Source organism: Macadamia integrifolia, chromosome 14 (assembly GCF_013358625.1).
Source record: "Macadamia integrifolia cultivar HAES 741 chromosome 14, SCU_Mint_v3, whole genome shotgun sequence".
NCBI classification, from domain to species: domain Eukaryota; kingdom Viridiplantae; phylum Streptophyta; class Magnoliopsida; order Proteales; family Proteaceae; genus Macadamia; species Macadamia integrifolia.
Window position 1 is genome coordinate 28435075 of NC_056570.1, and position 24144 is coordinate 28459218.

Below are 24144 nucleotides of genomic sequence, written 5' to 3' on the forward strand. Positions count from 1 at the left end.
CCACATAAGTCTAATGCAATCCTACCAAATTGAACTTTGTTTTGCACTTTCGTTGCATGTAAATCTATTTCTTTTGCCAAAAAATAAAATCTTACCAAATAGATATAAGTTTTTTTTTTTTTGGATTCAACCATATGAGGGACCCCACAGCGGTAGTTGTGGTCGAGTGTATGATGAGAGCCATATAAAACGGAACTTCACGTAAAGATACGAAGTATAAAAAGTGTGGGAATCACACCAAGAAGTGTGAAAAGAAGACAAAGGGAACTAACATGGAAATTAAAGTCTTTAATGAAGCCAATGTAGAGGCAGAGAAGAAAGAGTAAAAAAACTAAAACAGAGAAAAACGTGTGGATCCCATACTAGTGTCTCCTCATGAAAGAAAACTTCTCTTTCTCATATACATACCAGTTCACACACTCCTTTTGTCATGTGAAGGGCTTCGCCTTACATCACTTATAAGGGAAATCCGATTTACTTTTTATTCTTCTTCCTTCTCTCTCTCTCTCTCTCTCTCTCTCTCTCTCTCTCTCTCTCTGTGTGTGTCAAATTTCTGGTTCGGTTGTTAAACTCTCCTTGCTTTACATCTTTTTGTTTCTTTGAAAGAAGAAGACTCTCTCTCTCTCTCTGTGGAAGAAGAAGAAGATGTCAGGTGTGGAACAGCGTTTTAGAGGGCCATCCTTCCTTCAGGGGGCGTTGGATAGGTTTTCCTCTCCGGAGTTACGGGACTTCATTCGCCGATGGAAGATAAACTTGGAGGAAGTGGAGTCACTGAAGCGGACGTCAGCAAGGATTCATTACGTATCTGATGAAGCTGAAGTGAAGCAGTTCACTAATGATGCTGTCAAACTTTGGCTCAATCACCTCAAACAATTATTCTATGATGCCGAAGACATCCTCGATGACTATGCCACTGAAATTCTACGCCTTAAATTGGAATCTAACTCTCATCACCAAACCCAACAACAGGTACGTACCCAACATTCCATCTTTCGATCTTCTTTTATTTTTGGGTTGTTTTTATGGTTGAAACCCCCCTGTTCCTCTCGCTCCAAGCTCCAAGTGAAAGTAGCATTATTTCCTTTTTTTTTTTTTTTTTTTTTCAAGTCTGATGGTACAGAATCTGCGGATAAGGACATCAATGAAACTTCAGAAGGCATTGATCAGCCTAAGGTTTTTAACATGGCCGAAGAGCTGCAGGGAATTAAAAGGTTTGGATCAAAAGTGAGGGATATACACGAGAAGTTAAAAAGTGTAGAACAAGAAGGTGCTGCTCTAGGATTAATGAACTCGAGCATCGGATCTGGGTCCTCAAGGTCATCCAGTGAAAGGCCACAGACAAGTTCTTTGGTGAATAGTACTAATGTTTTTGGCAGAGACGAAGATAAGTGGGAGATTGTTAAATGGTTGTTATCTGACAAAACTCCAAGCCCCAATGACTATGATAATAGTTTCTCAGTGCTGCCCATCGTGGGCATGGGTGGACTTGGCAAGACCACCCTTGCTCAACTTGTTTACAACGATGAGAAAGTTGACAAGTATTTTCAGCTCAAAGCTTGGGTCTGCATATCAGAAGATTTTGATGTCATGAGATTAACTAAAGAAATTCACGACTCAGCCACTAAGTCATCATCACCTCCTTCTGATTCATTGGATGTGTTACAGGTGAAACTTAAAGAAGTTTTGAGCAATAAAAGATTCTTATTGGTTTTGGATGATATGTGGAACGAGGACTATGAGAAATGGGATGCCTTAAAGACTCCTTTTGCATTCGGTAAACTAGGAAGCAAGATATTGATCACAACTCGGAACAAAGGCATTGCATCAATGGTGCGCACTACAGAGAATGATCATCATCTAAAAGGTTTGTCAAACGAGGCTTGTTTTGAACTGATCAGAAGGCACGCTTTTAAAGAAGGAGATTCAACCGAAGCAAATCAAAAGATGACAGTATTTGGAGAAGAAATTGTGAAAAAATGTAAGAGTTTACCTTTGGCTATAAAGACACTTGCCAGCCTCTTGAAAGATAAAAAGGAAAACAGTGAATGGAAAGATATTCTGGAGAATGAAATATGGGATTTAAAAGAGAATAAAATCCTTCCTTCACTCATGTTGAGCTATCATCATCTTTCACCGATTCTGAAGAGATGCTTTACATATTGTGCTTTGTTTCCCAAGGATTACGTATTTAACAAGATCGAATTAGTCATTTTGTGGATGGCGGAAGGTATTGTTCAGCCAATACCAAAAGGAAAGAAACGGGTGGAAGATATAGGGGCTGCGTATTTCGATGAACTATTTATGAGGTCCTTCCTTGAGTTATCTTATCGTCCTCCTTACAATATAACATCCCATATTCTATCAAATTCAATTTATGTTATTGATAAGGAGTTCCATGAGTTATCAAAAGCATTTCACATAAGGTCATTTTTTGAGACATCCAGTAACACAGGATCAGAATTTGTGATGCATGATCTGATCCATGACTTGGCAGAATTTGTTTCCGATGGAATATATTGTAGGAGTGAAGAGTATGATAAGACATCCGAAGTTGTTACAACAACAACCCGTCATTTGTCCTACCTTGTGGAATATTGTAATGTTGAAGCAACAGAACTTGAGGCCATGAATTTACGCACTCTTCTAGAACTGAAAGTACATTATGTTGGTTCCCCTAACCAATTTTTACCCACCATGCAATTCCAATTCCTGCGGGTGCTACGTTTAAGAAAGTATGGAAAATTTGAGTTGCCAGATTCAATTGGCAAGTTGAAACATTTAAGGCTTCTTGATCTCTCAAATTCTATGGTTACAAAGTTACCGAATTCAATTGCAAGTCTTTACAATCTACAAACATTGATCTTAATTGGTTGTGTACTTCTTCGAGAGTATCCTGAAGAGATGGATAACCTCATAAACCTTCGTCATCTTTTTCTCCCTGTATGGTCATTAGAGGAGGATTCCTATGAAATGGCATTAAGAGTGGATAACTTTACTAGTCTTCAGACATTGAGCACATTCATTGTGGGGTCAAAAAAAATTGGTAGCGAGTTGAGGTGGCCCCAACAACTTCATGGCAGTCTGGACATTTCAAATTTGGAAAATGTTGGCTATGAGAACGAGACAAAAGCCATAGTGAACAATTTAAAGAATAACACACACCTTCTTGGGCTACGATTGCGGTGGAGTGCTTATAAAGACAAGGATAATTTTTCTGATTTGGGAAGAGATGAAAAAGTAGAGGAAGATGTACTTGAGCAATTACAGCCTCCTACAAATCTTGAAGCATTATGGATTCAAAACTATGGTGGTACGAGATTCCCAAGCTGGATAGAGCATTCTTCATTCTCTAATTTAGAGACCGTGAGTCTCATTAATTGTCGCAAATGCAGGTCCCTACCTTATCTTGGAACATTGCCCTTACTCAAGCACCTAGTGATCTATGGCTGCAATGCTATAATAATTGTGGGAAGTGAATTATGTGGGAATGGTTCATCATCATCAACTAATAAGCAATTTCGATCATTGGAAACATTATTTATTGAAGGGATAGAGGAGTGGGAAGAGTGGATTGAAGTGGTTGAAGAAGAAGAAGAAGGTGGAGGACAATTCCCTTGCCTCCGCAAGCTGAGTATAAGGGGTTGTCACAAGCTAAAGATGTTCTCTCAACGCCTCCCTATCTTGGTGGAACTGGAAATAAGATATTGTAATGACCTAAGTGAACTACCACAGTTTCTTCCTTCATTACGACGACTCACTATCTTTAGATGTCCAAAATTAGTGGTGGTTCCGAGTCTTCCATCATCCATTGAGAGTTTGTATCTGTCAAAATGTGACCTCATAACAACATTGCCTGAATCTGACCGCCCATCATCATCAGCCCCTTGTGTAAATAATTCATTCTCTTGTCTCCAAGGACTTGAAATCACAAATTGCCCTGCTCTTGTGACCTTCCCACAAACAATGTTTTCCACTACGCTTCAAAAATTAAAGATCATTGATTGCAAGAATTTAGAGTCCTTGCCCACGCCGGGATTACTACACAATTTCACTTCCCTCCATTCACTAGCACTTTGTAACATAAACTTCCTACCGGATGGACTGCACAAACTCACTTCCCTCCATGAACTTGAAATCACAAGTTCCCCTGCTCTTGTGACCTTCCCAGATATAAGGTTATTCACTGCACTTCGAGAATTGAGGATCCGAGATTGCAAGAACCTAGAGTCCTTGGCCATGGGAGTATCTGATGGACTGCTCAAACTCACGTCCCTTTACTATGTAGAAATCGAAGAATGCCCTGCCCTTGAGTTCTTTCCAGATATGGGGTTACCCACCTCGCTTTTGTACCTATCGATTCAAAAATGTGGGAAACTGAAGTTTTCGCCCAAGGAGCTGCACAAACTCACAGAACTTCGTGGCCTGAGGATCGTGGAATGCTCTTCTCTCATGGATTGCACGAATCAAGAACCCCTCCTCTACTGTTTGTTTCATAATCTCACCACTCTTCGATCTCTCACTATTGGTGGATGTCCTGATCTTGTTTCCATTCCAAAAAGCATGTTTCCCACCAATCTTAGGGATTTGGCCATTATGGACTGCCCAATTCTTGAATCCGTACACAACGGACTCTCTGACGTTACTTCTCTTGAAAGACTGCGGATCCACAATTGTCCAATACTAGCACAACGGTGCCGAGATAAGGAAGGAGAAGAGTGGTCCAAGCTTTCCCAATTCAAAATCTTTCGTATATTGATAGATGAAGAAAGGGTCTTGACATGGGTTTCCGCGAACACTCTCGGCCGCAACGCCTAAGCTTCAGGTAAGATCTCCATTTTTTCCGGTTCAACTGCTTAGATGTGCGATCTAAAGACCATAAAATAAAATAGAAATTTATTATATCTGTGTTTAATGCCGTCTTCTCATTGATCGATAGGTGAGGGTTTTTCAGGTTCTGAGGAACCAAAGACCACAAAACAAAATGTTTACTTTGGTGGATCCTTGATTGATGCTAATAGTATGTGAGGCATGTTTCCTCTCTGTTCTTCAGTTTTACATTTTGAGCTAAATTGGACCATAACCAACCATTTTTGTTCTCTATGTAATATGTAGGTCAAGGAAGAGCCTTTAGAACTTGTGGGAATTCTTTTGAAAGTGGTACATGCGGAGAAGGAGGGGTCCTTTGAACTACTAGATGAAGATAGAAAAGTCACGAATGAATAGGATTTTGTGTTGGAGCTTTCAAAGGGAAGCTCTGCTCTTTCAGCACAGGTAGGTGACACATATGGAGAGAGGTCCTAAAACTTAGGGAAAATTGGATGCTAAATCTCTGGACATTGGAAAATTTATTTTCCTTGTAATTTGTTATTGATGTTTGGTGTGGTTAAGTGGGCAATCTATTGCCTTGTAGGATACTGGAGCCACTGTCCAAATGCAGAGGAAGTCAAGCAGGCTTTTGGACACTGCGGGGGAATTCAACCTCGAAGATCAAAAAGTGAGTTTTATTTTTTTGTTAGTAGAAACTTTACAGAATCCAGATAAATCAAACTTAGCTGACTGAGCTTAAAGTTGCCCATCTGGCTGCTACTATTATTACAGAAAAAATATAAATGCATTTTTACATTTGGGTATCTGTCTTTCTTTTCTAAAATGCTTACTATGCATGAGGACCAAGATTTGAATATCTGATGAAAAACCACCAAGCTGGTCCAGAGGTACTCTCAAACCTTAGAATCTTCAGTAGTGCCAGCCCAATTCATGGAGAGGAACCAATACTTAAACCAAAGTGGCGAAGTCTTGGAATCTCTCTCTTTGTTCGCATATCATAAAATTCTCATCTGTTTCACACCCCCTCCACACACCCCTTGTGGTTACTTGTGCATCTCTTCTTAATTGCAGAAAAGTCCACTCTTTGGAAAATGGGAAACTGTAATTTCACGAGTCCTCGATCTCTCACCATTGGCGGATATCCTGCTCCCATGTCCATTCCGAAGACCATGTTTCCCACCAACCTTAGGTATTTTGCACCAATGAATGCCCACTTCTTGAATCCCTACATAACGGACTCTCTGACCTAACCTCTCTTAAATATTTGAAGATCCAGAATTGTCCAATGCTAGAAAAATGATGCCAAGAGAAGGAAGGGGAAGTGTGATCCAAGGTTTCTCAAATCCTTGAAGTAACAATAGATAGCCAAATTCAATAAGGCCCAACCACTTTAAGTGAGGTAATTTTCTTCTACAGAATTGTATGATTTCTGTTGTTACTTTATGTTATGCCATGTTTATTAATTTAATTTCTCTTCTTTGGGGGATGACGAGATATGAAGAGCATGATTCAATGACACTACAGACATACAGGGCAGATCATTATTATTATGGGATTTTTTATGGATGGAATGCTTGTCTTCGAAAATACTCATCAACCATGCAGGCATGGCAGCGTCTAGTGGATGTCAGAGGTAGACCACATCCTCCCCCTCTGCTTACACTTGACATTTATTTCTGATTTTTTACCCGAAATTTTAGTGGGAGAAACGAAAATAAAAGCTTGTCCGTATTCCATAGCCAAGCTTGGCTGGGGGAAATGGTACCTAAATTTTGATTCTAACTTATTGTGGCATTTGGTTTGGGTTTTGCAGCGGTTAACCTAAGCATCGACTTCAGCCTTGACAACTTTTACTGGCTGTGAAGTATGTATCTACTACTAGTGGGGTACCCTTTCAGTATTTTACTCTATCTTCTTCTTCTTGTTTAACTTTCTATAATTTTGAATGCCAAAAAGCTTTTGTTCTTTCTTGTTACTTGTATGCGAATGTCAATCTAAGAAGATAAAAAAATGATCTCAATCAGACAATCCCTCTCATACTAGGGGAAGATTATGATTTAGAATACGCAACTAAGACATGTTCTCAGTACACTTATAACATGCAGAGACAGAAGAATTTAATAGACTCTACCTCCCCTGTGAATATTCTTGGGATAATTTTCAGACCAATTGAAGTCAATTCTATATTATGGTAATATGTACACCAAAATTTTCTGGGTGCCTTCCAAAAAAGTCGATCCATGGCCGTCGGTGGATCAGCTAAAGTGCATACTCCACAGAGGAATACCCATATAGGGTTTCGTATTTCCCCAATACTCAACTTTTTAACCGCTACAACGGTCCAGGAACTTATCCCTACTTCAATCTGAGATGCAACTCAGACAAGGGCAACAACCCCACACCCTAGACAAGCCCCAACTTGCTAGGTTCACAATTTTAAATCAATAAAATAAAATCCCAACCCAATGCACCATTGATCTAGAGTTTCTCAACAATAAACACTCTAGAATATAAAAATAGGGATTTCAGATACGGATTACCTCAGCCTGTGTAAACCCCGTTGATGATTGCTTGCTTGACATATAGAAGAACATGCTCAAACCATCAACATCTCAACCTTTTGGATCTCTCTCTCAAGGTTGCTTCTCTTCCTCTCTCTCTTTCTCTTTCTCGGTTCTGCTTCTTGTGGAGAAAAATTACCCAATTCTAAAACCAAAAAAAAAATCATTTTATATTGTTTGTAAACTTGAGCAGCACCCATTCACGCAGAGGATCAGTCCTATTCGGATCCAGTTATTGTTTTTCAATTAGAACTCTAAGAATAACTGTCCATGCTTTGAGAAAACGACGTCCCTTTTATTTGGCATTAAAATATTCTTCAAACTCCAATGGGATCGTAGCAACTCAGCAAACAACTCCTTCTCTACTTCAACTTCTTGACTTTTACCAAAGCTCGGACTGATCGGATCCATGTGCGCAAGGGAGAAATTGATTTGAAAACCGAACATCTGTCCTTGTATATATTCTGTTACGTGTACTAACAACCATATAATGAATATTAAATTAACAAATACCTTTAACAGATACCATGAGACCATGAGAAGTAAGTAGAATGAACCATGAATTCCAAACAACCACAAACATAGAAAAACCACAATTCTAATAGTAATATAAAATCCCTAATTTGACAATATTTAGTGTTACTAGGCCTACTAAGTTTATGGAGTGGAGTAACTTCTATTAAGAGAAAGAGAAGAGAGAAATGTTCAGACTGATATAACATTCTCAATGACCAGCAAAGAATTTTTTTTTTTTTCTGATAGACCAAGCAACAAAATTAAATGGCAACGAGGTAACTTACAAGTGATAAGCTCTTCTTTTTAAGAAAGGTAACTTCAGAAATAAGGCATACGGTTATATAGAAGAGCAAGGGAAATAGCAAATATGAATGAATCTACCATTAGTTGATAAATCCCACAAGCCTTGTTGTATTAATTCAATAGAAGTAGCAACAGGAGATATTTTACCTTTAAAATTCCCAGTGAAAACAAAAAATCAAACAGTAATACTGTCTCATAGATCCAAATTTTAAATCTGTATAACCCCACTTTTACTCTTCCAAATAGGATATATCCTTGACATATTTACAAAATACATTGCTATAAATTAGACAACTCATTTCTGACCTTCCTTCCCCAAGGTGATTCTTTGTGTTCAATATTCTAGAACCCCACTTTTCCCCTCTTCGTATTCTTCATTCCCCTTATACCTGTAATTTTTTTATTGCATCGATTCTATTCAATTTACAAGGTATTCTGCATGAAAAATCTGTAGAGAAAGCAACCCTTCATTCTGAAGCTCAAAACTACAGAAAGCACATGCTCTACCTTGAATGCACAGATCGAAAAAAAATTATATTGTTGATGCACAGGTTCATCAATTGTTTTATCTACCATAGTTGGGTCTCCATAGCCAACCCTCACAACCAAGTGCCCATACAGGGTGGAAATTAATATAGGCTTGAAAGGAAATCTGATTATTGAAACAATACACACAAAACACAATAGAATCAAAATTCGAACTCCCTGGAAAGCTATACTCCTTGGAACTAATGAAGAGAAAATGAAAGTTGATGTTCAGAACCTCAGTCTTCAAGAAAGAAAGAATTTGTTAGATAGATTAGTAAGAGTTGTAGAGGAGGACAATGAGAAGTTCTTATTCAAGCTCAATGATCGAATGGAGAGGTAAACTCATCTATCTCTTCTACTTTCTTCTCTTTTACTCCCTGGAAAGCTATACTCCTTGGAAAGCTATACTCCTTGGAACTAATGAAGAGAAAATGAAAGTTGATGTTCAGAACCTCAGTCTTCAAGAAAGAAAGAATTTGTTAGATAGATTAGTAAGAGTTGTAGAGGACAATGAGAAGTTCTTATTCAAGCTCAATGATCGAATGGAGAGGTAAACTCATCTATCTCTTCTACTTTCCTCTCTTTTACTCTCTAATTTTGATCAGGGCTGTTTTAGTTTCTTGTTCTTGTTAGATTTGTGGCAACGCAAACAAACCATTGATGGATTTTTTCTAATTAGGCATACCTGTTTGAGCGAAAATGAGCAGGGATGAGATCTAAGACCCAGACGCGATCGACGAGCAAAGACGAGCAGAGAAGAGCAGCGGAGTTCTCCTTTGAGAAGAATGATGAGAAAATCTAGTTTGTAAAAAATCCAAAATTTTTTAGGGTTCGCTCGAAAGAGAGGAGCAAAGAAGAAGAAGAAGAATGAAACTAATTAGGCGTACCTGTTTGAGCGAAAATGAGCAGGGATGAGATCTGAGACCCAGACGCGATCGACGAGCATAGACGAGGAGAGAAGAGCAGCGAAGTTCTCCTGAGAAGAACAATGAGAAAATTTGGTTTGTAAAAAATCCAAAATTTTTTAGGGTTCGTGCGAAAGAGAGAAGAGCAAAGAAGAAGAAGAAGAAGAAGAAGAAAAAGAAGAAGAAGAATGAAGATGAACAAAGAAGAAGAAAGAAAGGGAAGATATACCTACTATGTCGAGGATTCAAGCTTCGATCGTGCTTCTTCTCCAACCACAAATTTCTTCTTCTCCTGCTCTGTGTGCGTAGAGGTGAAAGGATGAGAGGTGAAAGAGGGGTGTAAGGGTGAGAGGTGAAAGAGGGGTGCTGATCGTGCTTCTTCTCCTGCTTGTGTGCCCTCGACTCGATTTTATCGGGAACGAGGGTTCACGATCTATTTTGCTTTTTTCAAGTTTGGAACGAAACTTGATGGACAGAATGACAAGTTGTCATTCCGTATTTCATCCTCCAAATCGTTTTTTTTTTTTTTTTTCAATTTTTGTTTCAAAAAAACTGAAACACATCATAATGTTGCCAAACAGTTTTTTGCATTTTTTTGTTCCAATAGAACGTAAAAACGATAAAACGTTTTTTTGGAAGGATACCAAACGGGCACTTAACCTTGAAATGATGCAAAAAATAATAGGGAAACAAGAACAAACAATCATAAAATGAACACAGGTATACGTGGTTTGACCAAATTACATAACGTTCGCGGTGATATGAGATCATGCTTCACTATCAATGGATAATAGAGTTATAATGCATGTGTCCATACCTCTCTTAGATTGCTTATAGAGAAAGAAAGAAACCCTTATATAAGAAATTTACTGAAATACCCATATAACCTTATGTTCTTATGATCTCCAAAATTCAGCCCACATCTACCACATATGGAATTCAAAATATCATTGCCCAAACCGCATGAATTCAAATCTTCTTTGTCATTCAAAAGCAAATCTTTATGATGGCAAAAGTAAAAACGTGTGGATCCCACTTTCCAGATTCCCAATGTCTCATACGGAAATTGCTCTGTTTGGGCAGTTTTATTTATTTATTTTTAAACTATAAAGCACAACTTAACTACTTAACTCCTGATTTTTAAAACTGATCGTGAGATTAAGGCCAATTCACCTTCTCCGAGATTCACTCTGTTTTTCAAGGTTTAGCAGGGAGGGGAGAGGGAAAAAATTAGATGGAAGATATGCGCCCACAGAGAGGCTTTTTCCACCATCCAATCTAAGGCTCTTTTGGCATTATTTCTATTTGTATTTATTAACTATTTTTCAAAAATTATTTGTAACAATAAGCTATGGATCACAAATAGTATTTATTTGGTTACTATTTATAGAATAGATTATACAATGAGAAAATAGGTTTCAGTTTTCATCTTCAGATTTGAACTTCGAGCTAGAGAGATGATAGGATTTGAGGTTTTTTATTGGAAAAGTATAAAACATATTGAAGTCATCTATTTACCATTGATTTTGAATAGTTTTAGCAAACGTGCTCATTAAGGTAGTAAAAATCAACATAAATGATTTGTTGCCAGAAATTACAAATAGCTTGAGAGTAATTTGTGATTTGTGATTTATTCTAATTTATTATAAATAGAAATAAGTGTTATAAATTATACCAAACACTTGTAAAAATAGAAATAAGTCAAATAAATACAAATATAACTCAAACCAAAGAGAGTCTAACTTTTTATGTTTTAAGATAAGACTTTTGGTTTATATTCAGATGGATTAGAATTAGCAAACACATTTATATTCCAATTAATAATCCTTTAAAAACCCACCATAGACCTGATGGAATCCTACTAAATCCAACTGTCAAATTAAATAAGCCTTCTTATGTGGTTGGGTTTCTTCTTCTTTTTCCTCTTTGTCTCTTCCACTAGGGCAATCAATCGGTTGGTTTGATTTGGTTTTGGTCTAAGAATGAAAAAGATTAAAACCAATCCGTTAAGGAACTTAGGTTTTTAGTCGATTTTGATTTTTGTCCGATTTAATTTCAATTTATTTTGGTTTTTCAATATCGGGTTACTAATGGTTTATATCGATTTATTATTAGGCTTGAACCATAATGAAATCTTACATTCATAATCTATAGTGACAAAAATTTGACGTAAACACTTTAAATTTATGATTAAATCATGGTTTATCATTGTAAGAGAAAGATAACTAATATTGAAACTAATGAATAATTACTTACTAAAAAGAAAACTAATATTGAAATCATAAAATGAACTCTATTATCCAATCATTCATTTAATTATCCAACTAATTTTTTATAATAAACAAGGAAATCAATGGAAGCATTGTTACAATTTACAAATCAATTTCTCTATTCATAACATCATATTCATTGATTTGTAACAATTCTTCTAACAATTAAAAATATTTTCACTAACATTGTAAAAAATGGATAATCAATTCACTAATTTATAATCTCATAATCACTTATTTTTTTAATGGTTTAATTTGGTTTGGTTTCGATTTGGTTATTGGTCGGTTCAGTTCGTTTTAGTTTTCAGTCAGTTTCAGCATACCTCAATCCAAAACCAATCCAATAAAAATCAATTTGGTTCAATTCGCATTTTTTGATTGATTTCGATCAATTTTATCGATACGGGTTAGGTTTTGACACCCTTTATCTCTCTCTCTCTCTCTCTCTCTCTCTCTCTCTCTCTCTCTCTCTCTCTCTCTCTCTCTTACTGGTTCAGTTGACGTTCCTTTAGAAACATATCTTCCCAACATTAGCAGCGACAATCAGGATCCTACTTCCCTTCAAATGTAGGAGTAAAATTGATTTCATGATCTTATCTTGCAGTTTCTCTCTCTCTCTCTTACTGGTTCAGTTGACGTTCTTTTAGAAACATATCTTCCCAATATTAGCAGCGACAATGAGGATCCTACTTCCCTTCAAATGTAGGAGTAAAATTGATTTCATGATCTAATATCTTTATACTAACACTATATTGTATCATTCTATCTTCTGCTTCAATTTCAATTGAGTTTTTGGGACCCAAGTTGTCCCCTTAAACTCTCCAATGTGATGTCACAGTCACCATGAAATTAATTTTTATCCTAAAGAGATATATTTATACTCATAATGGTTAATTAACAAATTTTCATTAGTTTCATCCAATTAATAATTCAAGAATAACATTTATTAGTTTCTCCTTTCTTTGCATGATGAAGCCTTTGGCTTTTCATATCAAAATTTTCTTCCCACTAAAAAAAAATTTAAAATTCATGTATAATGTCTAAATTCTTAATATTTGAACTTGGGATAGTAATTATATCAATGGGATTTGAATAATAGGTAGTGGTATATCCTCTTCAAATTCACTCAATTTACATCTCGGGAGGATTTTTGTTTAAATAATTTAAATTTCAAACCCGTAAAATAATGTTGGGAATTTGGAATTGAGCCAAATTAATGCATATGGTTGGCTTAAGATGAGCACATGTACCTCTCAACCACCCTTAGCAATTAACATGGTACTAATTACATGACAAAGAACTTTTTCTTGTAATTGATTATAAATATCATAAATAATCTTAACTTAATTAATATTTTGGATCTATAAAGGGAAGAAATTAATAGTTGATCAACATAAATAAATTTTTTTTTTATTGCTATAATGGATCTCTCTGATCTAACTTTTGAATTTAGTCATGAATCCTTGATAAAAATAAGGGGAAAAAGATTTTTGTGGCACCGGTTCAAAATCGAAACTGCATGTCCCTATTTAAGATATTGTAATTTTTCTCTTGGGAATTGTCCTAACAATATGAACATCAGGGCATTAGAGGAAATTAAAAAAATCATCAAAAAAATACTAATTAAATTAATAATTATAGGAAAAATAAAACTTAAGAAACAGCATAGCCTTTGCCCTTAAACACAGTGAGAAGAGGGAGGTGAAATAACTAACCCACCAGCTCATAAAAGTCCAAAAGCTAATTTTTATTAGTGCTTTCATCAGTCACTATGCTGGTGCAGAGGCCACACATGCTTCCTTTAGACAACTCTCTCTCATACATATATTTAATAAAACGCTGAATCAATCTGAAACATAACAAGATATTTTCCTTCAACTTAGTGCAGTGGGGCCAGAGTCGTTCTCAATCACTTATTATCAAATCCCAATCCAATCTTGACTCAAAACGTGGACCCGGGAGGAGTCAAGATCCAGCTGCAGCCTGCAAGTTGTGGGCCCGTGACAGCAGTATGCATATGGAAATGGCAAGTGTGAACCACAGTGCACAGCAGAAGGAAGGACAATAAGTGTGAAGAAAGGACAAAGAGATTGAAACCTGAATTTTATAATGCAAAAGCAAATCTTTATAATGCAAAAGCAAAAACGTGTGGATCTCACTCGATAGGTCATGACCAATGAGGTTGGTGGTCGAGTGGTGAAAATACTTTTAATTAATCATCCTTCGAGTCTACTGATTGTGGATTTGAAATTTCACATACCCACTAATGTCCATTGATCATGCAAAGAAGTTATTCACCCACGCATAAAAGGCATTTTCTACAATACACTCCAGTTTTCCATGTTTTAAGATAACACTTTTGGTTTATGTTCATTTGGATTAGAATTAACAAATATGTTTACAATCTAATTAATAATCCTGCTTCAACCAAGCCTAGCTACTAAATGCAACTGCCAAATTAAATAAGCCTTCTTTAAGGGTTTGATTACTTTATTACCACATGGTAGTTGTGGTCAAGTGTATGTTGAGAGTCATGTGTAATATATGCAGTATTTGAGTTTTTACCTTAAATTACTGCTTGCTTGTGTGCTTGGTCTCGAGCTTTCTTGATTCACTGAAGCAAGAATTTTCCAAAAACCTTGCGCTATTGTTTCACAAATATGAGATTAACGAGGTATCAAGATTGGGTGATTAATGATACCAATATTGATCGTTCAATCCGATATTGATCAGTATTTGAGAACTTTGTACTGAGAATGGAATCGGTGAAAGCTAATATCAATTTAGTACACTTGATTTTGATTTTAAAATTTTTATTTAGACTCTTTTACCCTTTATCTGTATTAATTCACCCATATAATATTGATCAAGGATTACAATTAATCTAGACCAAAACCAACCAATTGCATTCCTCAAACCATGATACCAATTAGGGGTGAAACAGGGTCGGGTTTCTTAAAACCCTAACCCAACCCTAGGTCCCCAAACTCAACCCAACCCTACAGGGCTCAGGGTGTGGCCGAGTTGGTTCGGGTTGACCCTCGTTGGTCTTCTTAGTGGAATCATATTCTCAATTTCTATTTCAATTCCAATTCTATTTTTTCAAACCACTCCATTAACTTCAAAATCTATAAAAACATGGACCATAACCGACCCTCTACCCCTTAAATTCCTCAAAGTGTTGGCATGTGCTAAGAGTCTAAAGAGAAATGGTCATTTATACTAATGAAGATCTCTTGTCAATTTTTTCAAAAGCACTGGAAAGTTTCCTTGTCCTGTTTTAGCTACTTTCTTCATTCGGATAACAGGATGCAATGACATTATGGATTGAGTTAAATCTTGGCTAATGGCTACAATGAAAGTCCATGTTGAGAATTGTCCCCAAATCCCCAAATGGGCCAATCCCAATCCAAAATATTAGGTATACACCTTGAGGACCTGAGCCCTAAGACCAGGTGATGTAACATGACAACATGTACATTAAAAAATCTGAAATTTAAGAAAATTATTGAAGCAAATGGTTTTTAATTAAAACCCTAAAATAAATTCCTCCATTAAACTATGTGGAATATGATATTTTATCATTCTTTCATGGAGATTCCATGTGCCTCTATTTTTTCATGTGGCTCTTTTTTTTTAATCTTCTCAACCAACGGTCAACATATTAAGACATAATCTAATCATTCATCTTAATCTCCTCCCTTGGTTAGGAGAGACCTTCATTCTACAAAGTACAATACTAATCAGGGTTAGACTCAAGGTAAGTTAGGTTGGGGTTGGGTTTTCTATGCCTCAACCCAGGCCCAGCCCAACCCCACACAAGATTGGATCGGATTGGCCCTCATAGTTGGATTAAATAGGATTCGAGCTTAGAATGGATAAATTTGGATTGTCAAGGTTAAACTTATACCCCTAGTACCGACACCCAACCTGAATCATAGAGCAATCAAACCAGCTGGTATAAGTGTGGGAACCACAGCGCATGCGTAGAAGGACAATAAGTGTGAAAAGAAAACAGAAGAAATTGATGGGAGAATTGAAATAAAGTGTAAGTGCGGAGATGCATGGAAGAAAAAGCAAAAAACAAAAGAAGGAAAACGTGTGGATCCCATTGTCTCCCTCATAAAGCAAGAAAGTTTCTCTTTCTCAATTATTTCTTTCTCACATACACTGTACACACACTCTTTTTTTTTTTTTCATTTTTCTTTTTAATAAAAATAAAAATCCTTTTCATGACCGACATTATTGGAAGAGAGATTGATTGATCATTTGTCATGTGACACGCCTTCGCCTTACATCACTTGTAAGGGAAATCCGATCTACTGCTTCTTCCCTCTCTCTGTCTAATTTCTGGTTCGGTTGTTAACCTCTCCTTGCTTTACATCTTTTTGTTTCTTTGAAAGAAGACTCTCTCCCTCTGTGTGTGTGTGAAAGAAGAAGAAGAAGAAGATGTCAGGTGTGGGACAGCGTTTTAGAGGGCCATCCTTCCTTCAGGGGGCGTTGGATAGGTTTTCCTCTCCGGAGTTATGGGACTTCATTCGCCGATGGAAGATAAACTTGGAGGAAGTGGAGTCACTGAAGTGGACGTCAGCTAGGATTCATTACTTATCTGATGAAGCTGAAGTGAAGCAGTTCACCAATGATGCTGTCAAACTTTGGCTCAATCACCTCAAACAATTATTCTACGATGCGGAAGACATTCTGGATGACTATGCCACTGAAATTCTACGCCTTAAATTGGAATCTAACTCTCATCACCAAACCCAACAACAGGTACGTACCCAGCATTCCATCTTTCGATCTCCTTTTATTTTTGGGTTATATTTCTGGTTGAAACCCCCCTGTTCCTCTCACTCCAAGCTCCAAGTGAAAGTAGCATTATTTTTTTTTTTTTTTTTTTTTTTTTTTTTCAAGTCTGATGGTACAGAATCTGCGGATAAGGACATCAATGAAACTTCAGAAGGCATTGATCAGCCTAAGGTTTTTAACATGGCCGAAGAGCTGCAAGGAATTAAAAGGTTTGGATCAAAAGTGAGGGATATACACGAGAAGTTAAAAAGTGTAGAACAAAAAGGTGCTGCTCTAGGATTAATGAACTCGAGCATCGGATCTGGGTCCTCAAGGCCATTCCGTGAAAGGCCACAGACAAGTTCTTTGGTGAATAGTACTAATGTTTTTGGCCGAGACGAAGATAAGTGGAAGATTGTTGACTGGTTGTTAAAAACTCCAAGCCCCAATGACTATGATAATAGATTCTCAGTGCTGCCCATCGTGGGCATGGGTGGACTTGGCAAGACCACCCTTGCTCAACTTGTTTACAACGATGAGAGAGTTGACAAGTATTTTCAGCTCAAAGCTTGGGTCTGCATATCGGAAGACTTTGATGTCATGAGATTAACTAAAGAAATTCACGATTCAGCCACTAAGTCACCATCCCCTCCTTCTAATTCATTGGATGTGTTACAGGTGAAACTTAAAGAAGTTTTGAGCAACAAAAGATTCTTATTGGTTTTGGATGATATGTGGAACGAGGATTCTGAGAAATGGGATGCCTTAAAGACTCCTTTTGCATTCGGTAAACTAGGAAGCAAGATATTGATCACAACTCGGAGCAAAAGAACTGCATCAATGGTGCGCACTACAGAGAATGATTATCATCTAAAAGGTTTGTCGAACGAGGCTTGTTTTGAACTGGTCAGAAGGCACGCTTTTAAAGAAGGAGATTCAACCAAAGCAAATCAAAAGATGAAAGTATTTGGAGAAGAAATTGTGAAAAAATGTAAGAGTTTACCTTTGGCTATAAAGACACTTGCCAGCCTCTTGAAAGATAAAAAGGAAAACAGTGAGTGGAAAGATATTCTGGAGAATGAAATATGGGATTTAAAAGAGGGTAAGATCCTACCGTCACTCATGTTGAGCTATCATCATCTTCCACCACTTTTGAAGAGATGCTTTGCATATTGTGCTTTGTTTCCCAAAGACTATGTATTTGGCAAGATTGAATTAGTTATGTTGTGGATGGCGGAAGGTATTGTTCAATCAAAACCAAAAGGAAAAAAACGAGTGGAAGATATAGGGGGTGCGTATTTTGATGAATTATTTATGAGGTCCTTCTTTCAATTATCTGATCGTTTTCATTCCAACGATGTGACATCCCCTTTTCCTATGCCAAGTATGTTATATACTAGTTACAAAAGCTTCTATGATTTATCAAAAGCATTTCACATCAGGTCATTTTTTGAGTCATCCAGTAACACGGGATCAGGATTTGTGATGCATGATCTGATCCATGATTTGGCAGAATTTGTTTCCAATGGAATATGTTGTAGGAGGGAAGAGTATGATAAGACATCCGAAGTTGTTACGACAACAACCCGTCACTTGTCCTACCTTATGGAATATTGTAATGTTGAAGTAACAGAACTTGAGGCCATGAATGTACGCACTCTTCTAGATCTGAAAGTACATTATCTTGGTTTCCCTAACCAATTTTTATTCACCATGCAATTCCAATTCCAATTCTTGCGGGTGCTACGTTTAAGAAACTATGGAAAATTTGAGTTACCTGATTCAATTGGCAAGTTGAAACACCTAAGGCTTCTTGATCTCTCAAAATCTATGGTTACAAAGTTACCCAACTCAATTGCAAGTCTTTACAATCTACAAACATTGATCTTAATTGGTTGTGTACGTCTTCGAGAGTATCCTGAAGAGATGGATAACCTCATAAACCTTCGTCATCTTTTTCTCCCCGTATGGCCAGTAGAGAAATATTCCTATGAAATGGCATTAAGAGTGGGTAACTTAACCAGTCTTCAGACATTGAGCACATTCATTGTGGGGTCAAAAAAAAATGGTAGCGAGTTGAGGTGGCCCCAACAACTTCATGGCAGTCTGGACATTTCAAATTTGGAAAATGTTGGCTATGAGAACGAGACAAAAGCCATAGTGGACAATTTAAAGAATAACACACACCTTCTTGGGCTACGATTGCGGTGGAGTGCTTATAAAGACGATGATAGTTTTCCTGATTTGGGAAGAGATGAAGAAGTAGAGGAAGATGTACTTGAGCAATTACAGCCTCCTACAAATCTTGAAGCACTATGGATTCAAAATTATGGTGGTACGAGATTCCCAAGCTGGATAGAGAATCCTTCCTTCTCTAATTTAGAGACAGTGAGTCTCATTAATTGTCGCAAAATTTGCATGTCCCTGCCTTATCTTAGGCAATTGCCCTTGCTCAAACACCTAGTGATCTATGGTTGCAATGCTATAATAATTGTGGGAAGTGAATTATGTGGGGGTGGTTCATCATCATCAGCTAATAAGCAATTTCGATCATTGGAAACATTATGTATTGAATGGATAAAGGAGTGGGAAGAGTGGATCGAAGTGGTTGAAGAAGAAGAAGAAAGCGGAGGACAATTCCCTTGCCTTCGTAAGCTAAGAATAAGTGGTTGTCACAAGCTAAAGATGTTCTCTCAATGCCTCCCTATCTTGGTTGAACTGGAAATAGAATATTGTAATGACCTAATTGAACTACCGCAGTTTCTTCCTTCATTACGACGACTCACTATCCGTGAATGTCCAAAATTGGTGGTGGTTCCGAGTCTTCCATCATCCATTGAGAGTTTGTATCTGTCAAAATGTGACCTCATAACAACATTGTCTGAATCTGACCGCCCATCATCATCAGCCCCATGTGTAAATAATTCATTCTCTTGTCTCCAAAAACTTATAATCACATATTGCCCTGCTCTTGTGACCGTCCCAGATATAAGGTTATTCACTGCACTTCGAGAATTGACGATCCGAGATTGCAAGGACCTAGAGTCCTTGCCCATGCCGGGATTACTACACAACTTCACATCCCTCCAATCATTAGTACTTTGTAACGTGAACTGCGTGCGGGATGGACTGTACAAACTCACTTCCCTCCGTGAACTTGAAATCACAAGTTCCCCTGCTCTTGTGACCTTTCCAGAAATAAGGTTATTTACAGCACTTAAAAAATTGAGCATCCGAGATTGCAAGAACCTAGAGTCCTTGGCCATGGGACTATCTGATGGACTGCTCAAACTCACGTCCCTCACCGATTTAGAAATCAAAGAGTGCCCTGCCCTTGAGTTCTTTCCAGATATGGGGTTACCCACCTCGCTTTTGGACCTATGGATTCAAAAATGTGGGAAACTGAAGTTTTCGCCCAAGGAGCTTCACAAACTCACCAAACTTCAATACCTGAGCATCGTGGAATGCTCTTCTCTCATGGACTGCACGAATCAAGAACCCCTCCTCTACTGTTTGTTTCGTAATCTCACCACTCTTAAATGTCTCACTATTGTTGGATGTCCTGATCTCGTCTCCATTCCAAAAGGCATGTTTCCCATCAATCTTTGGCATTTGATCATCGGTGACTGCCCAATCCTTGAATCCGTACACAACGGACTCTCTGACGTTACCTCTCTTGATTGCTTGCGGATCTACAATTGTCCAATACTAGCACAACGGTGCCTAGATAAGGAAGGAGAAGAGTGGTCCAAGCTTTCCCAATCCCAAATCCCTCATATAAGAGTAGATGAAAAATATTTTTTTAAAAGCAAGACACGGAGATGAGTCTCGTAATTACAATGGGAACAGAGAGACGGTCGCCTCGCTTCACCGCTTGTCTCCTGAGCGTAAGTCCAAGAGTTTGTGAAAGGAGCTTGTTACTGGTTGCCGCGAACACTCTCGACCGCAACGCCTAAGGTTCAGGTAAGATCTCCATTTTTTCTGGTTCAACTGCTTAAATGTGCAATCCAAAGACCAGAAAATAAATTAGAGAAATTGTTATTTCTGTGTTTCATACCGTTTTCTCATTGATCGACAGGTGAGAGTTTTTCAGGTTCTGAGGAACCGAAGACCACAAAACAAAATGTTTATTTTGGGTGGATCCTTGATCGATGCTTATGGTATGAGGCATGTTCCCTCTCTGTTCTTCAATTTTACATTTTGAACTGAATTGGACCCTAACCAACCATTTTTGTTCTCTATGTAATATGTAGGTCAAGGAAGAGCCTTTAGAACTTGTGGGAATTCTTTTGAAAGTGGTACATGCGGAGAAGGAGGGGTCCTTTGAACTCCTAGGTGAAAATAGAAAAGTCACGAATGAATAGGATTTTGTGTTGGAGCTTTCAAAAGGGAAGCCCTGCTCTTTCAGCACAGATGGGTGATACATGGAGAATTGTATGCTAAATCTCTGGACATTGGAAAATTTATTTTGTTTGTAATTTGTTATTGATATTGATATTTGGTGTAGGTTACTGGAGCCACTGTCCAAATGCAGAGGAAGTCAAGCAGGCTTTTGGACTCTGCAGGACAATTCAACCTCGAAGATAAAGCTTAATCCAGATCAAAATGTCAGTTCTATTTTTGTGTTACTAGAAACTTTATAGAATCCAGATAAATCAAACTTAGCTGACTGAGTTTAAAGTTGCCCACCTGGCTGCTACTATTATTACAGAAAAAATATAAATGCATTTTTACATTTGGGTATCTGTCTTTTTTTCCTAAAATGCTTACTATGCATGAGGACCAAGATCTGAATATCTAATGAAAAACCACCAAGCTGGTCCAGAGGTACTCTCAATCCTTAGAATCTTTAGTAGTGCCAGCACAATTCATGGAGAGGAATCAATACTTAAACCAAAGCGGCGAAGTCTTGGAATCTCTTTCTTTGTTCTCATATCATAAAATTTTCATCTATTCCACACCCCCTCCACATGCCCCTTGTGGTTACTCATGCATCTCTTCTTAATTGCAGAAAAGTCCACTCTTCCGAAAATGGGAAACTGTAATTTCACAAGTCTTCAATCTCTCACCATTGGCGGATATCCTGCTCCCATGTCCATTCCGAAGACCATTCTTCCCACCAACCTTAGGTATTTTGCATCAATGATTGCCCACTTCTTGGATCCCTACACAATGGACTCTCTGACCTAACCTCTCTTAAATATTTGAAGATCCAGAATTGTCCAATGCTAGAAAAACGGTGCCTAGAGAAGGAAGGGGAAGAGTGATCCAAGGTTTCTCAAATCCCTGAAGTAACAATAGATAGCCAAATTCAATAAGGCCCAACCACTTTAAGTGAGGTAATTTTCTTCTACAGAATTGTATGATTTCTGTTGTTACTTTATGTTATGCCATGTTTATTAATTTAATTTCTCTTCTTTGGGGGATGACGAGATATGAAGAGCATGATTCAATGACACTACAGACATACAGGGCAGATCATTATTATTATGGGATTTTTTATGGATGGAATGCTCATCAACCATGCAGGCATGGCTGCGTCAAGTGGATGTCAGAGGTAGACCACATCCTCCCCCTCTGCTTACAGTTGAAATTGATTTCTGATTTTTTACAGATAATGTGCTAGAATCTCTGCCACAGGGATATGTAAAGTCTCTGCCTTGGCCTAGACTCTAAAAATGTGCTACAAAAGTGTAAGAGATCAAATGTTCATGGTTGTCTATTACAGTCAGTCCCTGTAGTGGGAGATCTTTCCTTCACTGCATATTAAGATGCTCTTCTAAACCTCTATATATGCTTATTTAGTTATGTAGACTCGTCATTGTTCTTCCACCAAGCTTAATCTGATTAATCTATTAGTGATTTTTTTTTTTTTTTTTTTTGTTAACCATTTTGCTTTTTTTTTCTTCTTTTTTTTTCATTCGGTAAATTATGCATTTGATTTTTTTTTTTTTTTTTTCAGTTAAGTACTTAAATTTAGTTAGCTTCATAGTGTATGCATAGAGTACTAGTAGCTTCTCAGGCATTAAAAGCTGGGCCAATGATATGTGTCTGAACTACAATTCAATGGAGCAAGATGGCTGCTATATCAAAATCAGCATCAGCAGTTGTGGGAAGTTGATGTGCTACAACCAACAATCTGAGAGGGAGACAATTACAACAATTATGTTCCGTGACATAACTCTGTTTTTGGTTACTACTCCTCGGCTGATGATGCGTTTTGGATCATAGGGAAAATGACAATGACATAAGATCCGCTTTGGAATCAAACACAGGGGATGAACCCATGTCTCTGTCTGACTTATCATCTAGCTTCAAGTGGTGCTTCCAGACTATAAATCATACCAAGAACAATGGCCACGTCCAAAGTTCTTGCAAGTCTGAGGGTTTATTTGGTGCTGAAGCCATTCCATTATGTGGTGGCAGGAAGTGAAATTTGTGGATATTCAATGTCTAATTCTAGTAGATCCTTCTTCCTCGGGTATTCCTTGTTACTAGACTAAATTGGCAGCTTTTTATAACTTATGAGTGGTTTTCAGTTGGAGATTCTCTGATATGACTGTACTTGGTCAGGTAATTTTTTCTTTTGGTCTTTCAACTGTAGGAGTTTTGAGCATCAAGAGGATTTAACTATCTGTTGTAATCGGGGATTATGATATTGGCTTTTCCACCATCATTTGATTGGAAGGACAAATTTTGGTTTCCTGGGTAACTTCTTTTGGAATTTTGTCCATAATATTTGGAAGGTTCATTGATTAGCAGGATACTGTAGATCCCTGGTGTTGGGCTCAGGGTCTATAATTCTGAGTGTTTCAATCCTACCTTGCCTAGGAAATGGTGGCAGGGAGCCAGAATGCTAATTGAATTTGTGAACTGTATAAAATCTTTATCAAGTTAATTACAATGGGAATATAAAATCATAAATTATTTGTTCACTTGAAAAAAAAAGTGAGTGGTATCATTGTTCCCATTCTCAATTTAAGTGTACTGTGTGCATGATGCACCTTGATTTTAGTGAAGCAGACTTGCAGATTTGCTTCCAACAAATGTAGTTACAGTAGCAAACAGAGTGGCGAAAAATTGCATGATTGGCTTCATTTGGTTCTTTGATTTTTATTTTTTATTTTTTAATTAATCCGTTGACTTAAAACTTCCAAGAGGATCAAAAAGACCAAGGGTTTTCACACAGGAATTGTATTACTCACTCTTGTTCCAATTTTTCAGGTTATACATGGTTAAGCATAACAATTAGTGCCTAGTGGGCACTTCAGAAAGCACTGGCAGAATTCTGTCGAGACCTGGTTTAACTATCCTGCTCACAAGAATAGAAGACGTCCTCATAAGTACCTCCATCAGGTTGTCCTTGTTTCTATATTCTGATATTCTTTTACTGATTGCAGTTTTAATCCTTCATTGTGCTTATTCTGGCAACATTGAAAAGATGCC

The 24144-nt window shown here is 37.5% G+C and overlaps 2 protein-coding genes and 2 long non-coding RNA genes across 17 annotated transcripts; 3 read left to right on the plus strand and 1 right to left on the minus strand.

Annotated features, from left to right (window-relative positions):
- Positions 1-541: 541 nt before the first annotated feature.
- Positions 542-6792, plus strand: LOC122061996 (putative disease resistance RPP13-like protein 1). 8 transcript variants are annotated; one of them, XM_042625610.1, is made up of 9 exons: positions 542-969; positions 1108-4822; positions 4937-5026; positions 5113-5271; positions 5411-5494; positions 5899-6016; positions 6098-6226; positions 6321-6460; positions 6641-6792. In XM_042625610.1, exons 1-2 carry the CDS (start codon positions 646-648, stop codon positions 4813-4815), a joined length of 4032 nt encoding a protein of 1343 aa, XP_042481544.1. In that variant the 5' UTR covers positions 542-645; the 3' UTR covers positions 4816-4822; positions 4937-5026; positions 5113-5271; positions 5411-5494; positions 5899-6016; positions 6098-6226; positions 6321-6460; positions 6641-6792. The 8 variants fall into 8 exon arrangements, with proteins under 8 accessions (XP_042481544.1, XP_042481543.1, XP_042481549.1 ...); XM_042625609.1 differs by having other exon boundaries at positions 6329-6460; XM_042625615.1 differs by having other exon boundaries at positions 6352-6460.
- Positions 6793-7388: 596 nt separating this feature from the next.
- Positions 7389-9588, plus strand: LOC122061998. Its single transcript, XR_006134765.1, has 2 exons — positions 7389-9285; positions 9415-9588. It is a non-coding gene; the product is annotated as an uncharacterized LOC122061998 (long non-coding RNA).
- On the minus strand, positions 9258-9998 carry LOC122061997. The gene is made up of 3 exons (XR_006134764.1): positions 9870-9998; positions 9623-9711; positions 9258-9533 (listed from the first exon to the last, which is right to left on the minus strand). It is a non-coding gene; the product is annotated as an uncharacterized LOC122061997 (long non-coding RNA).
- Positions 9999-16158: 6160 nt separating this feature from the next.
- On the plus strand, positions 16159-24137 carry LOC122061574 (putative disease resistance RPP13-like protein 1). Of its 7 annotated transcripts, none has more exons than XM_042624906.1 (9): positions 16159-16683; positions 16825-20661; positions 20777-20858; positions 20952-21132; positions 21206-21305; positions 21710-21827; positions 21909-22037; positions 22132-22255; positions 22661-24137. In XM_042624906.1, the coding sequence occupies exons 1-2, from the start codon at positions 16360-16362 to the stop codon at positions 20521-20523; spliced, it is 4023 nt and encodes a 1340-aa protein (XP_042480840.1). In that variant the 5' UTR covers positions 16159-16359; the 3' UTR covers positions 20524-20661; positions 20777-20858; positions 20952-21132; positions 21206-21305; positions 21710-21827; positions 21909-22037; positions 22132-22255; positions 22661-24137. The 7 variants fall into 7 exon arrangements, with proteins under 7 accessions (XP_042480840.1, XP_042480838.1, XP_042480839.1 ...); XM_042624904.1 differs by having other exon boundaries at positions 23923-24137; XM_042624905.1 differs by having other exon boundaries at positions 22140-22255.
- The last annotated feature ends 7 nt before the right edge of the window (positions 24138-24144 follow it).

Coding starts and splice junctions, on each gene's coding strand:
- LOC122061996 (XM_042625608.1), top strand. CDS start 646: ATGTCAGGTGTGGAACAGCGTTTTAGAGGGCCATCCTTCCTTCAGGGG. Junction 970..1,107: donor ATCACCAAACCCAACAACAG/GTACGTACCCAA, acceptor TTTTTTTTCAAG/TCTGATGGTACAGAATCTGC.
- LOC122061574 (XM_042624906.1), top strand. CDS start 16,360: ATGTCAGGTGTGGGACAGCGTTTTAGAGGGCCATCCTTCCTTCAGGGG. Junction 16,684..16,824: donor ATCACCAAACCCAACAACAG/GTACGTACCCAG, acceptor TTTTTTTTCAAG/TCTGATGGTACAGAATCTGC.